Source organism: Bactrocera latifrons, unplaced genomic scaffold (assembly GCF_001853355.1).
Source record: "Bactrocera latifrons isolate USDA-ARS-PBARC rearing strain unplaced genomic scaffold, ASM185335v1 scaffold_247, whole genome shotgun sequence".
Taxonomy (NCBI): domain Eukaryota; kingdom Metazoa; phylum Arthropoda; class Insecta; order Diptera; family Tephritidae; genus Bactrocera; species Bactrocera latifrons.
The window spans coordinates 150423-175614 of record NW_017536041.1 but is presented as its reverse complement, the minus strand read 5'-3'; the positions used below and the strand labels follow the sequence as shown (position 1 = coordinate 175614).

The following is a 25192-nucleotide window of genomic DNA, read 5'->3' as shown; positions in this document are numbered from 1 at the left end:
ATTTTATAACTTATTATACAACTTTTAAAACAAAGAGCAGATCAAATAAATAAAGAAGTATTGAAAAAAGTTATGTTTTTTGTTTTGTGTTTTTTTGTTATGCTGCTAATTTTATGATTTGCACAAAATGTCGGCTAAATGGTCATCACGGCACCGTTTGTATGTCTTCAACCGTGTACGCCAGTATTTTGTCTGGAATTTTCGTAATAGTGAAAAGGTTTTGATTTAACATATCCCCAAAAAAAAAATTATCTAGAGGCGCATGATCTTCGCTGGGTAATTTCTCAATATTACTGAGTCGCTATCCTTTCATTGGGGGTGTTTTTTACGTGGTGGGTCCCAAACCCAGCGCACAACCCTATGTAGGGAATATTTCGCCTTCTCMCTTTAGCTCGCCTTCGAACGGATGTTCTTAGGCTACCCAGAGGATACTTGGTCAAAGACCGGAAGTCGTGAGCTGCTTGAGTCATATGTAAAAGAATCGTTTCTGGCCATTCCCAAGTGAATGGCGATCAGAGACTTTCCTCACTGGCGTGAACTTCTACACATGACCCCATCCTCCCGGGCAAATACTACTGAGTCGCTAAAATTTTGAAATAAAACGATGGAAAACTTTCCTGATTAGAGATGTTGCAATCCATGTTGTGGCCACCACTAACAGTGTTAGAGAAAAGGTGATCACCGAAGCTTTGAGTACCAAGACATTCCGTTTCAAAGTTATGAAAAACTATAGATGTTGCAATAAAATTGACTGAAATATTGTTGTATTCTATTTTTTAATTTATGTTTTATTCAATAACATTCGTACGAATATATGAGGGGTTGATATATATTACAAACTTAACTTAACATTTACTGTAATAAAACTACGTTTAGTTTACTTATAAACCTAGAAGTGAAGCACAAATAAGAATGAATTGGAAGAGAAAATTTATGGGGATTTTTGTATTATTGATGTAAGCCATTGGTTTTTGAATTCTTGTAAGGAAAATCTGTTGCGACTATTTTGGATGATTGAATGARAAGGCTAGTTGTCACTAATCAATATTAAATAATCGCTCACTTGTACTTGAATACCAGTGAAAAGGASACGAAAAATGCAGGGACGAGCAGTAGCTATATGCATTCTACTTAWCTAATTTATATAACAGGTATTGTTCATAATATACTTAGTAGCAGCCATTTACAATTATAACGGTTATAAAAATTATATTTATACTTATATGTAATATATATGTACTGGTATGTGTATGTATGTAGTATAGCTAATGGCTCACGCTTGGCTTCGTTCCCTATCTTAATTTAAGTACAAATTAGGAGCTCTATAGTATATATGCAAATGCATCTCTGTATTCGTAAAACTACAGTAAAGAGCAAGGCAATGAAACTAAAGAAGAGAATTGTCATTTATTTATTGTGCTAAACTTTGAATTCGTGTAAATATTAAATGCCGGTTGGATCTAAGACCTCAGCGGTTGCACGCATCTACCGCCGTATGCAGGGTTCGCATGTACCGGGCACTACAAAAGATGGATGACACTCGGGACATTTCGGATTCTCGCCGAACCAATGTCTGTGGTCTTCCGGCTCATCGTCGCCATGTTCAGGTATCTTTAATAGAAATGAGTTATACGTGTCCGTCGACAAATAGCCAGTACGGCCCAACGGTTCCAAAGGAAATAGATATTCGGGCACGGAGTAGTCTTTGCGCAACTGTGTGATATCCGAAGCTGGGACGGCTACTGTGTCGGAGCGATCTGTTGCGACMACCAATGTGTKTGTCGCCTTCGGCTTTTCAGCATTTACACGATGTACGCTATTTGGCTGTCCCGTCTCTTTGATGGAGCGCGAAATAGGCGTACGTGCGGTTGGATTATTTTCAACCGGCGCTTTTGTTGGTGCATTTGCATTATCGTTGGCGCCACTGATGGCATTRTAATCGAATGTCGCTTCAGGATATTCGCGTCCATCCACACCGATTGGCGGATCCAATTTGGGTGGTTCCAGTCCATTTGACGGCATTTTCCATTCATAGTAGATGGGCGGCCCCTGTGTGGTAGCGATGTCGTGTTGCACAAACTCGTGATGAGGCGGCAGTAGTTGTTTGGCTGGCGGTTTGATGACTTTGGCTCCGGTCGCGTCCGATGTATTAATRAAAGGTGTAGGCAAATGTAAACGATTTGTGGTAGGAATACTATAGTCAAARGGTGAGTTCTCCAAGCTTTTTGGCACGCCTGTGGTTGTAGTTACAGGTGGACGAGGTGTAGGYGGCTTAAAGCCTTGCGCTGGTGTAGGAGTACGTATATCTTTGGAACTTTGACCGAAACTAGTTTGAATTAAATTGTTCTGGTTACGTCCACCGATATTGGGMGCTTTGGTGGTGACACCGCCGTTCGAYACGGTAAAAGGTTTRCCCGCAAGCGTTGTTGGCCGGTTTGGTGCTGGTATCGGTGTGGTGGATGTAAACTTGTTCAAAGCTGGGGAGGTTGTAAAGGGTGTGGCAGGCGAAGTGCGTAGTGATGSCTTTGTGCTGACCGTATCGTTTTCATTATAAATTGGATACAGGAATGGCGGCTCGTATACCTTGGATGGTACTTTATAAGGTAAATTTGTCGTAACTACAGTACTACTGGCAGTACTGGTTGCGGCTCTTGTTGTGGTTGTAGATGGAGTTGTTGTAACTGTGGGTGTTGTCAAAGTAATCGCACTTTTAAYATTGTCCTTATTAAGAAAACTTGCCGCTTTTCTGTTCTGTTGCTCAGCAGAGTTCAAATCAGCAGATGTATTATAACGAGTACTGTGACTCGTACCTAAGTCCTCGTGCTCGCCTGATTGACCGCGCTGATGCAGCGCTGCGCTGTTGAAGCGGTTGTTTGACTGGCCACGACCTGATGTCTTTGCTATGGTTGGCGGTGCTGGTTGCGTTTTGGGCACAAATTGTACGTTGCCACTATTCGCTTGCGAAGTGCTGTCGTCCGARATCTGTGCTTCGTAGGCAGGTGGCAGTATAGTGCGGCTCGGTGATGGTATTTTCCAGTGTTGCTGGCCTGGAGTCGACTGCGTGACAGCACTGAATTTGTCCTGAATTTTTGGAGTGTCGCCGATTTGTATTTGATTTTGGATCGCCGGAAGTTGCTATAGAAATTATAAGAAGCAGGTAGGAAAGACATTGTTCAASGTGCCAATATTTAAAAAGAAACAAAAGCGACACAAAAACTGTGAGAGTTTTGAGTTATTTCTACAAACCTTGTATTGATCTCTAAATGATTCGCCAGAGTAATCTGGTGCATAAGGTCKATCCAAGAGGTCAGGACGSGGTGTACGCAAACTGTTTTCCTCATCGTTCACAAACGGCTTATCSCGTTGTCCTGCAMGRAAGATGAAAAATATGTGCATAAGTTCTGTTCATTTGGAAGTCAAGTTTATTGCGTTGTTTTGTTAATAGCGAACCGATGTCATTGTCGTAGTTCGTATAATTTAGATTTGCTTTTACTATTTCATACTCACCAATTAATAAATTCGCTGCATAGTCGCTCTCTGCGCGGGAACAATTCACCATATACCAGTGATCGCAGATTAGCATGCGCTGCTGGAAAAGCGTCGTATTGGGACACGAATAGCTGAATTGGCGTCCCAACCCGTCGCACATATGGTACACCTGGCAAAGTAAATTTCAATTAGTACATTTGTGATTGCCAATTATAGGCCATCTTGGTAAGAGTAGTAGCCAAGAAACGCTCGTAATGTATATATACCTGACAGCCAGTTTCAACGTCTGCGTAGTAACCCGATGGCCGTCCAGAACAGGAGAATGATGTTTTATCAAATACACGATGAGCACCAATGGCATTCTCACTCTGAAAACACAATAAATCAGTACATTTTGTTAATGTTTCATCTTTTTTACATGATTGCGGGAGTAATAAATATACAAGGATGTATTATATTTTCCTTTACCAGGTTGTTAAATAAGTTTTGTTGTTCGATAAGAGAGAACGTTGCTACTACCTCAAATGTTTGTTTTATGGGTACACTCTTCACATGATCGTATGTAAAGATTCATTTCTATCTGTCAATTCGTTCTCCGTTTACAAGCCATATAGTGTCGCCGTGTCACAGTATGAGTATTAAAATGCTTATTTTTGGAAGGTGCAGCACCAAAAGAAATTCACGAAGGAATGTTAAAAGTGTATAATGATGAACAATTGCAAAATTTAAACGTGGTCGTACAAGCCTTGAAGACGATCTACGTGAAGGACGTCCAAAAAGCGCGTCAACACCWGAAATCATAGGCAAACGACAGAATATGGTTTTGGAAGATCGCCRATTGACTGAGAGAGATTTAGTAGAGGCTCTACAYATCTCRTTGGCCAGTGTAAGCCGTATTTTAAGTAAAATTTTGGTTTTTAGAAAATATACTCAGCAACATTTGGAGCGTTTTAAAAAGGATGAAGTGGATTTTGTGTGTGAAATCATCACTATGGATGAGACTTGRATCAATCACCATGATTCTGAATCGAAACAAGAGGCTAAAGAGTGGTGTGTACTTGGTTGTTCGGCTTCGAAACGAGTTCGTATGCGGAAGTCAACCAAGATGGTTAATGCAACAGTTTTTTGGGATGCAAGAGGAATTTTGTTTGCCAAACTGGTAAAACAATTATTATACCCTGAACAGGGTATATTAATTTTGTCACGAAGCTTGTAACACCCAGAAGAAAGCGTCGGAGACCCTATAAAGTATATATATAAATGATCAGTATGTTGAGCTGATTCGATTTAGCCATGTCCGTCTGTCTGTCTCTCCGTCTGTCTGTCCGTCTGTCTGTATATATACGAACTAGTCCCTCAGTTTTTAAGATATCGTTTTGAAATTTTGCAAATACCATTTTCTCTTCAAGAAGCTACTCATTTGTCGGAACTGCCGATATCGGACCACTATAACATATAGCTGCCATATAAACTGAACGATCGGAATCAAGTTCTTGTATGAAAATTTACACATTTGACAAGACATATTCACGAAATTTGGTGTAGATAATTTTCTAAGTCAACAATGTAATCTCCGAAGAAATTGTTCCAATCGGTTAACTATAGCATATAGCTTCCATACAAACTGAACATATAGTTACTAACATAAATGCACCTGTGAAGGTAGTATTTTTTCTTGTTTCTGAAKATTATTACAACCATTTGAATCAGTTGTAGGAAAAATTCATGAAAAAACACTCAGTTTGCAGAAGAAAAAATCYTTTTTCATCAGTAAAGTTCGAATTSTTGGAGCATTCACTGTATTCACCAGATTCAGCCCCCARCGACTTTCATTTGTTTTCAGACGTRGCCCGGCCTCTCAGGGTTGTGCGWTGGTTTCGGGACCCGCCATGAAAAAAACACCCCCAYTGAAAAGTAAACCGAATTCGCTTAGAGAAAATATTATAGAAACTCATACTTGTGAAAATTGATGAAAACGGATGATAACCCTGCCCACTCCTAATATAAAGGGACCGTTGAACCCCATAAAAGGGCGATAAATCTAACTAAATACGCCAGAGACATTATCTACAGCTTCAAGGTCAAAGTTGGACAAGATATATGTATAAGAAAAAAAAAGAACTAGTTGCCTTTTGACCGAAAATAAAGATTTTCGAAGATCATCTGTAATGATTTCCAACATTTGACTGACTTTACTCCATATGATCGGAATTGCATGAGCGGTATCTTGATGAAACCCTGGGATTGTACTTCCAATATAAGTCAAGAAAATAACGAATTTTATTACAATTTATTTCCCATTTTATCGAGTAATACAGTTTTAATCTTTCGCAACATTTTTCAAATACAACAACTGAACAAATTTCCCGGTCTTYGACATTTGYAAATTGCAARAGTATAAAATGTTCAGATACAACCGARCTTAGCGCTTCCTYAATTGTCATAACAACTGATARTCYACTTTCGGGATTTGGGGGGCTTAACACGCACAACACTAGTAWGTRCATACATATATATTGTATATATATATCTACATAGGTCATATAGTTTTGACTTAGAAAATGCAAAGACTAGAGACATACTACATCAGCAAAMTTGCGACGCTGCGGCCCAACGAAAACAACTGCGGCAACAACAACAATACTCCACTCTTACTCAACAGCCTCACGCCGAGGGCTGAAAACCAAAAAAGAAAAAGCTAAACTCTGGGCAAATGGAAAAACCRTCAGGCGGTAAAAGTGTCAGTCAGCAGTTGCTAGCTGCCCGACRAAGAGAATGACGGGGAAACTATTTGATGCGCTGTGGCAAGCAAATGTGGCGCAATAGAACGGGTAGCTGACAAAGTTGTTCGTTGCAGGTTACAGCGTGTCAAAGCGACATTCATGACAAGCGGCAATAAACTTCAGCTTTTTATAAATTTTYCGCTTTGTTTTTGTATAGTTATTTGACTTGTGTCTGTTTTTTTATTGCAAATGAGTATACTGGTATCGTGTGGCAAAGTGGGTTTTGGTGATTACGCGCTAATGCAGCAGATGAGGCAACTGCATATTTGTTGCTGGCGTATCGATAGCGGGCGGGTTTACAGATTGCAAATCACAAGCTGTTCCACAATCCACAAAAAAAATGTTTTCAGTCATATCAAATATTCGTTGCCGGCTTACAACTTGTGAAACCCTACACAGTTATTTTACAGTTACGATGTGTTAATTGTGAAAGAAAAATACCTAGATGAAGCTTTGTTGTAATGCTACACCAATTAAAGCTTGATACCTGTAGGTTTTGAAGTTCATTGCAAAATGTCACGTTGGATGGAAGCGAGATTTTTCGAAATCTGCTGAGTCAATAGATCTTATTTGACATTGTGATGTCCCCCATTAGGGCGTTATTACAAGTAATTATTAATATTTACTTATTCTACACATTCAGCACGTTTTTGTTAAACCTTTAGAGAAGTTCACGATTATAAGATTCGCCATTTATCAGATTGCAATTTGTATTTGTTTATCCGTTTACGAAGTAATTGAAAGTGCTATTACGAAGGTTGGATTTTAGATTTCGGAATTAGAGAACAAATAAAAATATTAACCATCGAAAATGGTTATATTTTTTGTTTTTTTCAAAATTATCTCCATTAAGCCTTATACACTTTGGGCTGCATTAGAACTAATTTTCGAGGTACTTTTGCCATCCTGATTGTGGTATCTTCAAAACATATGTTCCGAAGGCATTAAGGATTAAAATCGATTCTTTTAATGTCTTAAATTGAATTCAACAACAGTTCTAGAATATTGTCCTAAATTTTCAAGTTGATCCGAGTAATAGTCTCGGAGACCAGTTCGCTACATTTCTCAAGAACTACTCAACCTATATTCATTTTACACAGGCCTTTGAGATTCAATTCTTAAAGACTTGTACGAAGAAGTTTTATTCGATTGCAACTATTTGAAAAAAAAAATGACGCGAATTTTTCTTTGAAATTTTCAAATTTTTTTTTAATGTCTGTCAAAAACGCAATTTTGCCCACGTTCTAGGTTAAGGTTTTAACAAAAACACGTATTTTTTCATACTAAATGATTCTGTAAGGAGTTATGCTGCCAACGCGGGCGCATCTTGTTTCCGAGGGGTCACCTGAAATGGCGTCGCAATGGCCGAGTTTAAAACATTTTTTTTTTTTCAAAAATTTCAGCATTTATTTGCTAATGGTGTATGTTTCTAACAATAAAAAATTCTAATAAAACATTTAATTTTTAATATGAGAAAAAAATTGGTGAAAAAATGCGGTTTTTTACTCGAAGAAACCCATGTAACCCTTTAAGTTTAGCGATGCACTGTTGCGCAGTTAATCAATATCGAAAGTTGTAAAAAATAATCGAAAAAAAATTTGTTCATTTAACTCTATTTTTTGGCTGAGATGAATATTTTAAGTTACTGTAAACAACACAAGTAGCGGACGTATGCCAAAACGTGCTGAGTCTATCAATAAAATCGAACCTTATATTAAAGTTGTCAGTTGCCTGATTGAAGCACCAGAGTTGCAAAATCGCAAAATATAAAAGGCTGCCCACRTGCTTCGATAATAATGCACGTTTTTGTCCAACTAAATGATGCATATAATAAATTACTATTCGAAAAGCAAGCCTCTTGTGAAAAAGGGCTTAGCACAAAACACACAAAAAATTTAAGCATGCAAATATAATCGCCATTACTGCCACGCCTCTACATGATCGGCATAAGTTGGCATAAGTTGGCAGTTAACAAAATGTTGCCTATCGCCGAGTTAATTTGGATTTTTATGAAACTGCAAAGGGCTTTCAGCATTCTTTTATAGAATTATTAAGTTTTTGCACGTTTCCTTTTCAGYAACCTCGTACTTTCAAAGAAGTTTTTGCGCGATTTCAGAATTAATTATTGAGTTATTGGAATATTTTGAAACTGACGTCATTTATGCTATCGCATATTTGCATTCGTCTTTAGAGAAGAATGTTTGGCGAGCAATCAACTATACTATATTAAATGCGTTGTGCAGCCAAGCCTCTGGAAATTCTTCTTTCGTCTATTATATTTTTGGTACATAAGTAGATAAATGACTGAGTTTATCGCTACAAACGTAGAAATATTATAATAACTCTGTATATACAAATGTGCAACTTTATTTATATATAAACAAATACTTAGATGCAAAGTTGACAGCGCCTAGCTGAGCTGTGTCCTTGAACTTACTACAATATTACTTCTACAAGTATTATAAATGCCATATATAGTATAAGTATGTATGTTCATTTGTTGCTATCGAYGCTTTTGGCGTTATGTATTCTTGCTCCGCACTCATACATAAATATTTCTAGTCAGCATGTAGAAATATATTTTATTGAACTAAAATAATCAAATACTTTTCAAGTAAGAAACCTCGTCAGATCAGGTTGGAAATGCTTTCAACTATTTAAATTTTGTATTCTTCCACGATCAAATCTAGTTCGTTGGACTCCTTACTTTCAATAGCATCGAGTGTCTTTGTGATAAGACTGGTATGAAACTTTAAAGCTGATGAGCCAGGCACGCTGGAACCGCCATCGGTAGAGTGCAAACGAGTCGGTGCTCCGGTTTGATCTTGAGTTCTACTGTTACATAACTGGTCTTCGCGGAAGCTTGGTCAGCAATAGACCATAGCATCCTTTTTTTTTTGTTTGGTTTGCCATTTCACAATTAACAGTTTTACTCTGAAACAACGTTTACAAATAATGCCAATTTATTATCAAAATAATGGCTCAGTTCGCGATGAAGCTCACTTTTGGTTAAATGGGTATGTTAATGAAAAAAATTGTCCCCTTTTGGAGTCATGATAAACCAAAGCCCATTGTTGGAACGCCGTTAGATCTTCAAAAGGTCATTGTTTGGTCTGCTGTATGAGTAAAAGGAATCATTGATACTTTTACAATCAATGGGAAATTCTTAAGAGTCATGTTTAAAATCTTCTTCGTATATGACTGGCTTGATGTGGACGAACTTTGGTTACAACAAGACGGCATTACATGCCACACAGCCAAAGTAACAATTAATTTATTACAATGAACTTTTTATCTCGCTTCGTGAGCCTGCGGCATGCCCTCCAAGATCGCTGTAATATTTTCTATGGAATAAGTGAAGTGGTTTGTCTACGCAGTTAACSCAAGATGATTGACGCCTTGAAAGAGAATGTTCGGCGAGTTTTTAGTACTCAAATACGGCGACAAACATTTAACAAAAGTTTACAAGTTTTAACAAAAAGTTAATCTGACTTTTAAGTGGATATAACCCCTTGACACATAGATTTTTTACAGCTTTCGCAAAATGCGGAGATATATGTATGATATAGAGTGACTGTCTGTATTAAATGAAAACATATAAAACAAACAATCAAAAGCTTAATAAGGCCGCCGACAGGAATCCACTAAAGCGCGCTCACCTTACAGCGGTTATTTATATAAATGGATGCTAATTGATCGTTAGTATAACAATATTTTTACTGCATCGTTGGATTAGTATGTCAACGACTTGGTACAAGGCAGCGCTATATATACAAACATAAATACATTTGTATGCATATTCTCTTGGATGAATGTGTGTGTGCAAATCCACATGCAAATAACCGGTGCTTTTTTGTCTTATAGCATATAGACTTTGTCGTGTTAATTTGTCAATTAGTTATGCATCTGAAGAGGCTACCCACTTGCAATCACACACACACACACATGTAAGCGCATGTTGATGAATGATCATTGATTCCATATATAAACAACTGGACAAAACACTGTCCGATGCATTAAAGCTCCTTCGCATTCCGCTTATCCAACGCACACACGCATCTGCACAGACACTCGCTAGTTTTCTTGACAGCTTTTATGTTTAGAGTTCAGCGTTGGCTGGCACAGCGATGYAATTGCATTTTCATAACATTCGCACACAAATACCGTACAGAAGTATTTTAAGATTTCGTCTCATCGTATTGTTCCGCCTATGCGGCTCAGCTGTTCACCTGTTGGGCTGTTGGCTTTACGAGTACCTCTTAACGTCCACTGCATAATTAAAATTTCGAATATGCAAAAACCTTTGGCTAAACATACAGCAGCTTTAATGACATTCCCAATTCGTTTAAGTGTACGTTGCAGCCGAAGCTTAACGAGTATTTTGGTTTCATGAAGTACAAGTCTCATTGTTTTTGATTAGTTTGACACTGAAAGGTTGTTAACGGCTACCCTTACTGGCACATATTTTGTTTAGGSGGGTTGCGAATGCAAACTTAAAAAATCATTTTTTTTCAGATACTTGTTATCTGAGCCGCATGATGACTTCATTGACTAAGCATATACATTTGTACAGGAAGAGCGTTTGTGTTAACAAAGAGTTGTAGGATCACTTATGGATGTCGAACATAGAGGGTGATCCATTTCAAAGTTTCTTACTTTTTCAAAGAAAAAACACWGAAACCTCAAACTTAATGGGAAATTTGTATTATCATTTGAAAGGACGTTCTTTCGCAGTTATTTTTTTAAAGATTATTATTAGCGAAGCGATGTCGCCAAAAAATGCCATTAAAGAAAAGCCTATAAAGTGCAACAACTAAACACTAAAATAAGATACATAACTGTCATTTGGCTCAGAATATTATAGTAGCAAGAAAGAAATATTGAAAAAGTGGGCGTGGCTCCACCATCTAATAGTTGTAATGAATATATCTCCTAGACCATCAAAGTTACATTAGCCAAATCGCTTAGGACAATTCTTATAAGAACTGAAAACGGAACTGAAAACGGATCCACCATCTAATAGTTATAATGAATATACCTCCTAGATCATGAAAATTACATTAGCCAAATTCGCTTAGAACAATTCCTATAAGAACTGAAAACGGATGATAACCCCGCCCATTCCGCATATAACGGTATTGTCAAAAGCTAACCCACTATTAGGTAAAATCACATATTTCAAGACCTGCTCTACCGATTTCTATCAAATTTGGTACATAACATTCTTATGTTGCAGTGCAAAAATGGCGGAAATCGGACTGCAATCACGCCTACCTCTTATATTACACAATTTCAAACTCTATCTGATTCTTTCCTTTCCAGTGTATAAATCAAGAAGCAATTAAAATAAAGAAAAACAACTTTGCATTAATAATTTTTTTAAAGTATGCCATAACAAAAAAAACAAAACCGACAAAAGCTATTATAGCCCCTAGATACCTAATATTTGGAACTCAGTACCTTCAATTGGCTTTTTACGACAAATATCATTCCATGTGTAAAATATATGTATGTATGTATAATTGAAATTGAGGGATATTGTTTTCTTCTTTTTTTTTAAATACCGTGAAACATATGCTGATGAGTCATTGTTCATCGATCCAACAATACTACTTTAGAACTAAAGTGCTATACTAAACTGAAGAAGAAAGAGACTCTGACTCATCAACGCTTTAAAGATTATAATAATTTAAACCAACTCGATAGTGCAGAGGCGGCGTTGGGCGAAAGAATCCAAAGTTTTGCGTGTAAAACCAGTTGGTTTTTTAAAATATGATTTCACGGTTATTAATTCCACAGTCATTTTTCAGCCTGAGTTAATACACTTAGTAGATTTACTTCTTCTGGTTATATGAATATGAGTTGTTGATTGAAAAATCGGATGACACAGGATTGGCATTCTTATGCAGATTTAGTACGAGGAATGCTGTAAATCTTAAGAGACCAAAAGTGATTTGCTAAGCGCTAGGAATGTTAATTTGCAAAAAATCAATTTGCACACAAACAACAACTTAGCGCGCATGCATAAAGTGTATGAGTATAGCCTAAAAATAAAACAAACCGTTGACATTTAAAGCATCAAAATGCGAGTTGTTGCGCTAAGTCTACAAAACGGCAACCAGTTGCCATAACGGCTAACCAAAAATTAAAAAAAATAAAATAATTAATTAAAAAATAAAAACAAACATAAATATTCTCATTTGACTTTTACTACACTTTATAGCTTGCAAGTATTTGCCTTAATTCCGAGTACTCGGCGCCAGCAGCAGTCTTGTTGTATTCGTGGTATTTTGTGAAAGTGAAGGGAATTACAAAGTGCTTGCTCTTTGACATTTTGCGACATCTTCATAAATGCCACGAATATTATTATGCATAAAAAACAGTTTAAATGACATGATTAAATAGTTTCTTTTTTTGCTTAACATTTATGTAAAGCGTCTACCCATCAGCTAAGTAATCAGCAAATAGCTTTTTAAAAAAAGAAAAACTCGCTGTGACTTAGGATTACAGCAAATTTTCAAAGCCGTGTATAGGTATAACCCCGGATTATATACTACTGAACCTCTTCAACATATTCGTTAGGACTTTTTCTCACTCAGATTATATTAGGTTGTTCTGGTAGGCCAATAAGCCATGCCCCAAGTCGGGCGTGTGTCGCCGCCAGACAGTGCCCGGTTAGTATTCCCAACATATTTATACAGTATCTTCTATCGAGTGGCAATAGGAGTTTTTTATGCCTCCGATCTACCGCTTCGCACATGACTTTTGCAGTTTTGCACCCAGGAAACTCATTCCATCGGGTTTTAATTTTCGTTACTATGCTTCTGTCAAAATCGTCRTATAGACAATGCATACGTTTCCCAATGTGTATCACGTTWTCGGATGTTAGCCTTACACTTGRCAATCTCGTCCACTATTCATTTCCCTCGATGCCTTTGTGGCCTGGAAGTGAAATTGGTTGCTTCTGACAACACTTTCCACTGGCACCTGCTTCTCAAGACACTTATAGCCGATATGCGATACGAAGTTACTAAAGATTGCTGCTTGGCTCTCTAAGTAGATGTTGACTCTGAATTCAACTTGAAATATATTGCATTGGTTTGGCTACTTAAAATGTTACTTTATGCCAAAYTCTGAACAGTATATTCCCCCACCAACTCCATCGTCCATCGTCCGAGAAATCCGTATAGATGTTTAGGCATCTTTTCCTATATTTACTTTGAACCTTCTTTCCCAGTTTAAAAGTGGTGTCATGTAGTCGGTATTTGCCCAACAGCCATTACTCACAGAGCTTGGCCMGAAGGTTCTTTATGTAAATTCTTCTGCAGCCAGTAGTCCTCTCACTGACTTTCCTGCGCAGTTTTCAGCGAAGAGGTGCCAGGTTTAGTATCAGTTCAAGAGCCGCCGTTGGATTTGTTGCTAAAGCTTCCATTAAGCACAGGGCAGCGAGCCTCTGAACTCTCTCCATTGGCTTCCGGTAKATGGATTCCCGTACGCTTGTTCATCATACGGTACAGCAGAATTGGTTTTACAATAGCTATGTAGCACCAGTGCAWGAGAGTGGGCTCAGGATCAAGAGAAACAWATTTATCTGCCTCTGTATCTCTCTTTCTACCACTCTGCCTTTATTTCTCTTTCTCTCTCTCTCTCTACTCTCTCCACAAGTAATGAATTACAAATGATTGTTTAATGGTTTTATAGAACTCTTTTCGTATCAATTAACTTGGAGACGACCGGTTCTAAAAATCAATAAAAAAGCTCTTTAACTTTACATTACAATGGGAAATAAATAGCACACTAAAAATATACACATATTACTGATGTCGAAGTAAGTTCAATAACTTACTCTTTACTCTTACTTACTCTTTAGACTTTATTTCATATTTTTTGTAAACAAAATCCAACAAAACATAATTAATTGCTCCTAAATGAAACAGATTAATAATTAATCTGGGATTGATGTAAGAATTTTTACAATATTATCATTCAAAAGGCATCAATTTAAATGCACATTGTTGTAATGGCAAAAATATTCAAAATATTTACATGTGTCACCATAGCTTTTAATCACTTAATTGACGGATGATCGGCGACAGCAACGGATTGTTTACAATTGCAAGAGAGGTCATAGCCTTATTTTTGGTATGCTTACAAATACACTCATATATCTGTGCTACGATATATGTACTTGTAYACACAAGTTTTTAACCTTACTTTGCAAATTGGTTACAATCACCGAAAGAAGCGAGCTATAATTAACAGGCTACAGGAAAAGTTATTTTCCGCTTAAAGACCACTCAAGAGGCTGTGAATGAGCCTCTGTGTAAGGAATCGAAAATTTTRTATTCTAAAGAAGGCCTATGCATCTATACAAATATTCTTCCGCTTCGACAAAATTCGATTTTGTTTACATACACTTAACTAATAAATTTAGATTTAAAATTAGCGTTAACACCAATTGATATAATTATTAGGGTGGGTAAAAAAACGCATATTTTTTCGCTTGGATCTCTGAAAAACAAGTTCCTAGGCACCGCTAAGAAATTCTCTACATGTTTGAGTTCTCAATTGTAACCAAAATGTKTTTTGCCTAAAGTTTTATAATTATTATTTTTTTCTTATCAGATAGAAAAATTCTACTCTCACTTCCAACGACTTGAAAACGTTTCTCGTATACTAGACTGTAAAGGAAATTGCATGCTTTACAAAAAAAGCTCTGACGCGATTTTTCGTAAACCTAAGCGTTTAAAAAACGTTAACGCTTGAGGTTTGATTATTTAAATTCAAAAAAAATGTTAATGCATTTTATAGCTTAATAAAAAATAAATTAATAAAAATCGGCAAGCTCATAATTTTAGAAAATTTACTTATCTTTCAAAACAACACTGACCGCATCCAAATTCCTCAATTTTGCCCCACCTACTATCATGTTTAATGCGTCTTTCATAACAACAACATACTCATTATTCACAAAAAATATGCAAATGTACATAAGAGATATTATATTCAGCTGCAAATTAGCTGCTTTACTGTTTATATTAGATCTTATAACATCGCCTTGATTTAAGTTAATTTTTGGAAATTATGTGGATTTTCTTTTAGCTACGACTGCATCCGTTTCATCTCTTTTTAAACGCTATTGACTCGCTGCTGTCCATCATCACGGCGCTTGGAATAAATTAAAGCAAGCAAAACGTAAAAATATTTATCTTACGAAATTTCATTTTCCGGTCTTTAGCAATCAAATGCGAGCAACTTCGGACGCAGTGGCCGTTATGCTACACATAGCGGCTAGTGAAGCCATACACTACATACAGACAAATGTACGTGTACAAGGGCGGCATATTCATCACTTCTGTGGCTTTGCTGCGTGCGAYAGTGAGGTTGAGCATTTATGTAATTTTAAAAATCTGTAAGGTCTCTTCTGTAACAAGCTGAAATTCCAAACTAACAGTCTCCAGCCTGACACATAGATGGYGGTACTAGAATTAAATCGATATGATTTTTAATTAACCCTAACCTTCAAATGGCGCGTGCATAAATTTGACAGCTGTCGGATCATTAGTTTGTGAATTATATMAATTTGAGTGAATCAACTTTTGTTATTGTGGGAAAATTTGGTAGAAATGAATTTCGCGTTTTGATAAAATACTGCTTTTGTGGGGGAAAAATAATTCAAGTAAAAACTTCGCACGATGGCACTGTCCCAGGAAAATCAAACATTCAAGATTGATATGCTAAGCTTAGATATGGTAAAATGAGCAAAAGTGGTTGTTACAGAAGAATACATCAAAAAGTCAACTTTGTTCGAGATAGCAGATACTCTAAAGATATGCGCTAAGAGTGTATATCRTATCATTCACGAATATTAGGATATGTGAAAGCTTTGTGTAAGAAATTACAACAATCGGCTGGCAAGGTTATGGCGTCTATATTTTGGGATGTACTTCGAATATTTATTTATTTTATTTATTTATTAAATGAGAAATAATAATACAATTATTATCTTACAGAGTAAAAAGCACTAGCTGCCAGGGCTTACGGCTTCACTTGGAATAACTTTTAAGGACTACCTTGAAAAAGGAAGAACCATTAACAGTGACTTTTACATAGCCCTTTTGGACAGTTTGAAGAATGAAAAACAACCACATTTTAAGAAAAAGAAAGTGCTGTTTCACCAAGGCAAAGCAACATGTCACAAGTCAATGAAAAAAAGGCAAAAATCCATGAAATGGGTTTCGAATTACTTCCGTATCGTATTCCATAGATCTGACCCTACTACGACCATTGTGATCTCCGAAACTAAGGTCTATTTTGAAGCAAAGGACAAATTGTACTACAAAAATGGCGTCGAAAATTTTGAGGGTCGCTTTAATCGATAGGCCGACTCTTGAAAGGAACTATGTCGAATAAAAACAAAAAAAAAAAAAAAAATGTTTTACTATGTTAAGCCGAGGACTTTTCAATTGACCTGTTATGCGGTAACTAGCGCCAACTCAGGTTAATTGAGTGACGTAGCAGTTTTACTGGTCACTGAAAGACTGTTCAAAACTATTGCCACTGTGTAACCTTTGGCAGCAACAGCAAAAGCAATTTCTTGAAGTTTACAAGTGTTTAGTAGCAACAAGTCATTTGTCATTATTTACCAGTACAGGTGTCAAAATTCCAAGCATTTCGCGAACCTTTACCTTAACTCCTCTATGAAAATATGAATTTACTATATCATCATTCTGCATATTAGCAYATTGACTTTAGCATAATAATTAGCGAGGCACAAATAAATATAGCTGAGAACGACATGCTTCTGCGACATAAGTACCTACACGCAAATGTTGGCAGTACGAAGTTGTTATCATTCATTATAAACTGGTGAAGTAAATTTAATAGCTTTTTTTAACCTAAAACCGTATACACCCGGCTCTCGGAGTCGAAATTAAGTTGAGTCAAGTTAAATGCCCTCTGGCCGCAAAATTTACAAATTATTGTAGTTCAAATGTTTTCGAAGCAGCTATCATACGTACGTGTCAACATATGTACATACGTATATCTCTGTATTAGGGCTCTGCGCTATGGCGTCTCTTCAAGCATATGTGGTTGTGCTTGAACATGGCATGGCAAGAACAATTGTATATCATTTAAGTGAGTTCATGTAAAACTATTGTAGGTCACAATCAGCTGAAGGCTAATAAAATATAGTATTACACCGAAATAAAAACAAAAATTAAGAAAAACCAGAAACCGCAAAATAAAAAGTGTGGCAAGTGTCAGGCTTCGTACAAAATTTACGGGCAACAGTCAAATTAATTGCAGGTCAAAATTTAGATGGAAAAGTGCTGTCAAAAATCACACATCTACATAGACAAGATAGCTACATGTTTCTTTCCGAATATTTAAATGAAAATAGTAATTTTCGGAAGTTTTACATTATTGGTCATATACTGTATAGTCAAAACGTATCTCTCGCTGTTGTATTGTAATATATGTTCTTTTATATCTTGCGCAATATATAGATATAGATATATATATATATATATATATATATATATATATATATATAAAGGTTTGAAGGTCTGTAACACTCAGCAGAAAACGTCGGAAAACCTCTATGTATCCCAGTATGTATGTTTGTCGTTATGTAAGCCTCAATTTCCGAGATATCAATCATAAACACGACCTTTTCTCCCCAAAAAGCTGCCGCCGATATCGGATCACTAATATCACAAAATGATTGGTGGAAATCAAACCATTATATACAAAACTTTTTTATTTSAYAAGATATCTTCAGGAAATTTGACACGAAATATTATCTAAAATAGTCCTATGATCTCCAAACAAATCGTTCCGATTGGATCACTATTATAATTAGCGACCACAMATACTGCTTCGCTGCAGTCTTTCACTTATTTCGAAATTTGAAGCTAATTCCAAATACCAATTTCAGCCAGGTGCTTCTCCACCTGATCTCTCCAAAGGAATGGTCGTCCTCTTCCTCTGCTTCCCTAGGAGGGTACTGCGTCGAATACTTTCAGAGCTGGAGTGTTTTGAACCATTCAGACAACATGATCTAGCCAGCGTAGCCCCTGTCTCTTAATTCATTGAACTATGTCAATGCCGTCGTATAGCTCATACAGCTCATCGTTCCATCGAATGCGATATTCGCCGTTGCCAATGCGCAAAGAACCATAAATCGTCCGCAGAAAACTCGTAATGTCGACTCATCAGACGCTGGCATCTTCCATGCCCCTGYACCACATATCAAGATGTGAATAATGAGTGAATTATAGAGTTTGGTTGTTGTTCGTCGAGAAAGGACTTTACTTCTCAATTGCGTACTCAGTTTGATGTACCACCTGTCGGTAGGAGTTATTCTGCGATGCATTTCGAAGCTGACGTTATTGGTGGTGTAATTGTTGGTTCCAAGATAAGCGAAATTATCTACGATTTCGAGGTTATGACGGTCAGCAGTGACTTGAGAGTCAAGTCGTGAATGCGATGACTGTTTGTTTGATGGCAAGAAAAATTTTCTCTAGCCCGCGTTCACTAACCTATCCATTTGCTTCGCTTGCTTATCAATGCTGGAGAAAGCAGAAATAACGACGCGGCGGATGAAGTCATGTGTAGAAGTTCATGAAAGTGAGGAAAGTTCTCTGATGGTTATTCATTTGGCCCAGAATGATTTTTTTACATATGGCTCAATAGCTCATGACTTCCGGTCTTCGACCAAGTATTCTTTGGGTAGCTTAAAAACATCCATTTTAATGCGAGCTAAAGTGCGAAGGCGAACCATACCTACCCAGGGTCTGTCTCTTATACACATCTAGATGTGTATAAGAGACAGACCCAGGGTTGTGCGCTGGGTTCGGGACCGCCACCAATGAAAAGGAAACAACAGCCTCGAACGAGAGACCACTTCGAACTTTTGATGACGGCCATACATACCTGTCTCTTATACACATCTAGATGTGTATAAGAGACAGGGTCAAGCTAGATGAAATTATTCGAGGTTATGACGGTCAGCAGTGACTTGAGAGTCAAGTCGTGAATGCGATGACTGTTTGTTTGATGGCAAGAAAAATTTTCTCTAGCTGGGCAAGATGTTTTCTTTTAGGTTTTTATATGATCGATGCAGACGAAGTTAACTTTTTTGTTTTTAAAATATCAAAGCTAAAAATATTTTAACTTCCTTCATTTATTTATAGAGTTATACTGATAAATATTGAATATTTCAAATTTTTTCTACCAAAAGACAATTTATTAAAGATGTGGAGGCTTCTTTCGGACCCTTAAATTAGCAACTTCAACATGACAATTTTTCTTAAGTCGCTTTTCACATATTATATTTAGCGCATATTAATAATTATGTTATCYAAATTAATAGCCTAATTTATTAGAACACGTGTCTTTTAGAGTATTTCAATTAAAATATACATATTTCCGACATTATACTGATGAAAAATGATGAATGTTATACATGCATATAATCCACTTATATAATTTGAATAAGCACATAAAAAGCGCATTTCATTGGCGTACGAATTAATTACTCCCGCTGCTCATGACTGCTGGCTGTGAAGATAAGGTGCCCTGTTAAGCCTGTTTAAAAGCAGTTTCTTCTGGCATTTCACAACAAACACTTCCGTCCCTTGAGTCCAGCGTCAACGCCGCGTTAATGCTCAGCGATCAAAAGCAATGGCATAAAGTACTCGGTCAATAAAGCATAAACTGACAGCCAAATCAAAGCTAGGCACATACAACATTTATGTGATTTGAGTTGAAGAAGGCATAAATCTCGTTAACGAGCATTTGATTAAACTGATTAAAAATKTGAGTTAATACGCTGTATGTCCCTGAGAAGTTTAGCACCTAAACGTCCATTTAGCGCCGATGATTTTTTAATTTGTGTATAATTTTTAACTTAATCACTGGTTGCTTAGAACTCATTTTTATTATGCTCGGTAATGAAAAAGGGGCTTTGATACACAAACATCTAAGCCTACGACTATTGTCTAATCCCAATGTAAGCCTTCAATTTTTTGCTTTGCTTTAATTTAGATAATAAAGACTTTATGAAATACGCATATTTTATGCCGCCCGCGTCTRCTTCCCTTTGGAAAATATGTGTTTCCGTAAACGTTTTAGCCTGTTCGCCACTTAACGTAGATTCACTAAGCCTCTACACAGTTGCTGTAGTTTAGAGTTCTTTGTCAAAGTCTCCGCCAGCGCCAGCAAGTTTGACAATGCGATCAAGGTTCCTATTTGTAGATAACTACAAATTATACTTATACAACATTCTCAGCAATACAGTTGGCAATTGACTGTAATTACGTTTTAACTTGTCTTATTGTCGGCATTTACATGCGGCAATAATGTTCTAGGCGCATGCAGGCCGACTCACAGCAAAATGCTTTGGAAGCTCGGAATTAAAAATTAAATTTTTCTCATTCTCATTGGCTGTCAGCATTCATTCCGGCGAATATCTAATATCTTTATTTCAGTAAACGTTCTAACAGATACCTGCCAGTACCTGCGACACAGTCCAATCATTGTCGTGTATCTTCACTTGCTGTAGAACCAGTAGTCATTAGGTTATACTCGAATTGTGAGCGTTCTTTACAGTAATTCAATGGCGACTAAAGTTCTATTCTAACGGCTAAATTAAATAACTAGTTAATGGTTAGTACCGTGGCAGCTGCTAATAACAGCAAGGCAAGCAATTGATGACTTGTGGGCGTATTGCCTTTGAGATTGAATGAGGTGTTAGCTGATAGGCCACTGCCACGCGCTCAACCAGATTTTGGAAAAGAAGATGAATTTACTTTAATACAAATGTTTTTTATATTATCTTCAATTTTAATTAGTGACAACATGCTAAGGCAGCTTAAAACAGCAGCTGTCTTCGATTAGCCATTTCTCTGCTCGCTTCTGCTCTCTTGTCAAAAAYTAAATGTAAAAGCGACAATTCGGAAAGTTTATTCCGGAGAGATTATTTACTAGTTTCAGTAATTTTATGTTAGAGAACGCTTCTTCTGTAATTTTTTTTTTTTTTTCAGAGCTGGTAAGTATTAGCTTTGGCATATTTCAATGAGCCTTGCTGGCGTTCTCGATTTCATTGCTTTTTTACGCAAATAAWCTTTATCTTTTGAGGAAATTTCTCAACTACCGCTACAAAGTGTGACCGAGTAAACCCTCATCACGTCACGATTTCAATTTGCTATAACCTTTGCCTACAAAAACAAATTATAATATTATAATTGGATATAAAAAAGTTTGCGGTCAATTACAAGGAAATTGTGCGGCGTTGGCAGGCTAATTTTTCGATTATATAAATGAGTTGCATTAATTATGTAAACGTGATGAGGAAAAGATTTGCATGCTTCCCGCAATCACATTTATTTTTTCATTTGCATAACTTTTTTTACACAGAGTTCTTGTTCAAAATAGGAAGTTTAAGAGATTAATTATTTGAATAACTTTAAGCGATAATTGAATTTATTAAATTTATAATATATTGTTTTGGTTGAAGTAAAATATATATTTTGAAATTTGAGAAGTATAAAGCCGTCCATCAATTTCAAATATTTAACCATTATTTGAGGCTTTCCACATATTAGTTACTGTCATCGTACGAGTATATACCAATTGCCGAACTGCTATCAAATCACTACATAAAAGATGATCCATTTCGAGGTTTCCTACTTTTTTAAAGAAAAAACACGAAAACTCTGAATTTATTGGTGAATGTTTATTATCATTCGGAAGAACTTTCATGGTCATTTATTTTTCAAATGTTGGTCGTTTTCAATGACTCTTTCGAGCATTTCGACTGGTAACTGGCGAATGAAAGGCGTGATGCGGGTGAAGCGGGCTTATTCGCATAGACTTTAGAGTTTTCATATCCCCACAGGAAAAATTCTACCAGTGTGATGTCAGACGATCTTAGTGGCCAATCGACCGGCCCAAAATGTGAAATTATCTGCTCACCGAAGTGTACTCTGAAKAAATCCATTGAATGATGCGATGTGTTCGAAGTGGCGCTGTCTTGTTGCAAGCAAATGTCACTGGAATCACGAGCTTCGATTTCTGGCATCAAATAGTCGGTTATCATGGTGCGATAAAGGTCGTCATTGACGGTTAAATTCTCATCGGCAGCATTTTTGTAGAAAGACGGACCGATAATACCACCGGCTCACGAATCACATCAAACCATAGTTTTTTCTGGATGAAACGGCAGTTCTTGACACTCTTCCGGTTGCTCTTCATCCTTGCAATTTCACTTGTTTACATACCCATTGTGCCAGAAATGGTACTCATCTCTAAACAAAGTTTGGCTCTACAACGTCGGATCTTCTTGGAGTTTTTCAAGAGTCCACAGAGTGAAACGATGTCGCTTGAAAAAGTCGAGCGGCTTCAATTCTTGTGCAAGCTGTATTTTGTACGCTTTCAATTTGAGATCTCGACATAAAATGTGCCAAACCTTWGCATACGTCAGTCYGAGTTGCTGCGAACGRCGTAGAATCGACTCTCCACGCGTTCTTCGTGTACACTCYCTGCTACATTTTCTWCACTGCATGCTGGCCTTGGTATATTCGGTCGAATATTAAGCAATAATGAATGCTGAATCTCAAAATGGGARATGGTTTTGGGAATARTRCGTTCAGTAGGTCGATATTGTTGATCATAAGTTGAGCCAAGAAGATAATTTTTTGCAAGAAAGTGGAACAATTTGTAAACATTGTTCAAACGTACGTCTTTCCATGATATAATGCCACRCATTACAGAACAAAAATAACATGACAGCTTGATACGACTCACCATTAGTTGTCAAATAATGCCTATTAAAAAAATTGCCTCCACTTGGATYACCCGTTAGTATAAGCTTTCACAGACATCCACTACATCTGTATGTATTGCTGTTGGATAAATCTCTGCCGATCACGCGCTTATCAAAACCAATGCCAATAAATGTATAACCTTTATAATCATAATTAATTTCCACAAAGTAGGCAACAAGCAAGAGCCACGAGTCAACTGATAATTAAATAAATTAAATCAGCGACGAATACTAGTTATTTAAAATGAAAATTATGCTATGACTGTGTGCAAATCAAGAATTCGCTAATGATAACGTTTAGAGTAAACAAGCAATTCCAGTGTTTTATTAGCTTCTTTAATTATTGAGACATAGAACGAACGATAATATCAAAGTAATTAAATTAATTTTCAATTAATCATTCTAAATGTAGTTATACAAGTAAGTAATGCGCTATTTTTTACGAATGGTTATAATTCTGTAAAATAACAACAGCAAGTTCTTAGAAATAGGAAGTAGAAAAGCTTTACTAATTTAAATTCAAAGCATTAATTTTAACTAAATTCACACTCAATTTCAGATCGTTCGATTAAGAATAACAAAAAAAAAAAAAAAAAAAAGTTAGGAAGAGTCTTCAAATTAGTGCCGTCAACTTACCTGACCATCTGTGAAGGCCAACAAATAACAGCAGCTCAGCAGCCAAATTAGAACTGGCCACTTTAGCCAATTGTGTGTGAACATCTCGGAGCCGTTGCTTGCCTTCTGACAAATTTTTACCAGAGAGAATCTTTGTTGCCTCCGTATAGTTGCTCGTAAAATAGTGGCCGCTTATATTATTATATATAACTGCAAGAAAATATTATAAAAGCATTGCATTACAAGTGGAAAAAATATATTTTTTTTTAATGCATAGAGAAATTTAAAATTCTGAAAAAAAAATTTAGATCGCCCGAGCAGGGACTTGAACCCTGGACCCTTGGATTAAAAGTCCAATGCTCTACCGACTGAGCTACCCGGGCACATATTTTCATCTCGCTCAATGCGCTACTTCACAGTACAATAACGACCTTGTGACATCATAACAGCGCTTGCCTTCGTTTCGCTTCGTCATTCGTTTGTTATTTTAAGCGACTTTGGCGCGCCAGAACATCACACAGAACATGCATATGTAGTAGCGCGCAGGCAAGCAAACAGATACCCCTCACTGCTCAAACAGTTTCTCTGTGATTACACGAGCGCACATGAGCATCGATTTTATGTACATGCGAACTGGCGCTACAACAACCACTGACTGGGAAAAAATAATCAATAACAAGCTTGCAAATTCTAATATATGTAGATACATACAAATCGTTACTTAAAATGGAAAATAATGTAACCAAACTTTCTATAAGTTTACAGGCGAAGGAAAAGCGGTATAATAGATACCAATCATTTTGTAACAAAAATTGAGTATTGGTTATAAAATAGTTATATATCGGTTATATATTGGTTATAGCTGACCGTGAAAGCTGAAAATTATATGCTAGTAAGTAATAAGTAATATGATATAGTGAACCGTAAGCAATAAAAAACTCAATTTCGATTTTTTGTTGTTACGTTGTTTTGCATTTCAGGTGATGATATATWCTGGCCAAAATCGCTACAAGTCAAAAAACAACAAAAGTTTGCATGCYAAGAATATATCGAGCATGGTATTTTCTATTGCATGTAAGGAGAATCTAGAGAAAGACARAAGTTATATTGCTAGTAATTGGAATTACAAACTGTATTAGATATATTTTTGGTTTGTATTGTACTAGTATCAGGTTGGTATTCGAAATATTGTATGCTTGCATGAAAAGCAGAGTGTTGGTTGGTGAGGTGAAATTCAAGTTCATACCAGTTATGAAATAATGTATGTATAACTTGTTGATTTCACTGCTGGGATATTCACTAATTTTAGTGGTGGCTTGCGTGGCATTCTTCCCTTTTTTATAAACAATTTTCAAAAACGAAAATACTTTTTCGACTACCCAATATATTGGTTATCATACCTCATATTGAAACAAAACTTGAGTTTTGGTTTTTAAATGCTTACATATTGGTTACTATAGCCGACGATTTTCAA

The 25192-nt window shown here is 36.5% G+C and overlaps 1 protein-coding gene and 1 non-coding gene across 6 annotated transcripts in view; both read right to left on the bottom strand.

Annotated features, from left to right (window-relative positions):
- Window positions 1-779: 779 nt before the first annotated feature.
- LOC108969267 (mucin-6) overlaps window positions 780-25192 on the bottom strand; it is a 46330-nt gene continuing 21917 nt past the window's right edge. For 4 of the 5 annotated variants that reach the window (XM_018933874.1, XM_018933876.1, XM_018933878.1 and 1 more), the window contains exons 3-7: window positions 23740-23928; window positions 3756-3857; window positions 3508-3658; window positions 3247-3368; window positions 1486-3135 (exon numbers count right to left, since the gene is read on the bottom strand). In XM_018933874.1, coding sequence (XP_018789419.1) covers window positions 1486-3135; window positions 3247-3368; window positions 3508-3658; window positions 3756-3857; window positions 23740-23823 — 2109 coding nt within the window. In that variant the 5' untranslated portion in view covers window positions 23824-23928. Of the gene's footprint in view, window positions 3136-3246; window positions 3369-3507; window positions 3659-3755; window positions 3858-23739; window positions 23929-25192 lie in introns of those variants that run through there. The other variant, XM_018933879.1, reaches the window with a different exon arrangement.
- On the bottom strand, window positions 24029-24101 carry Trnak-uuu. The gene has a single exon. It is a non-coding gene; the product is annotated as a tRNA-Lys (tRNA).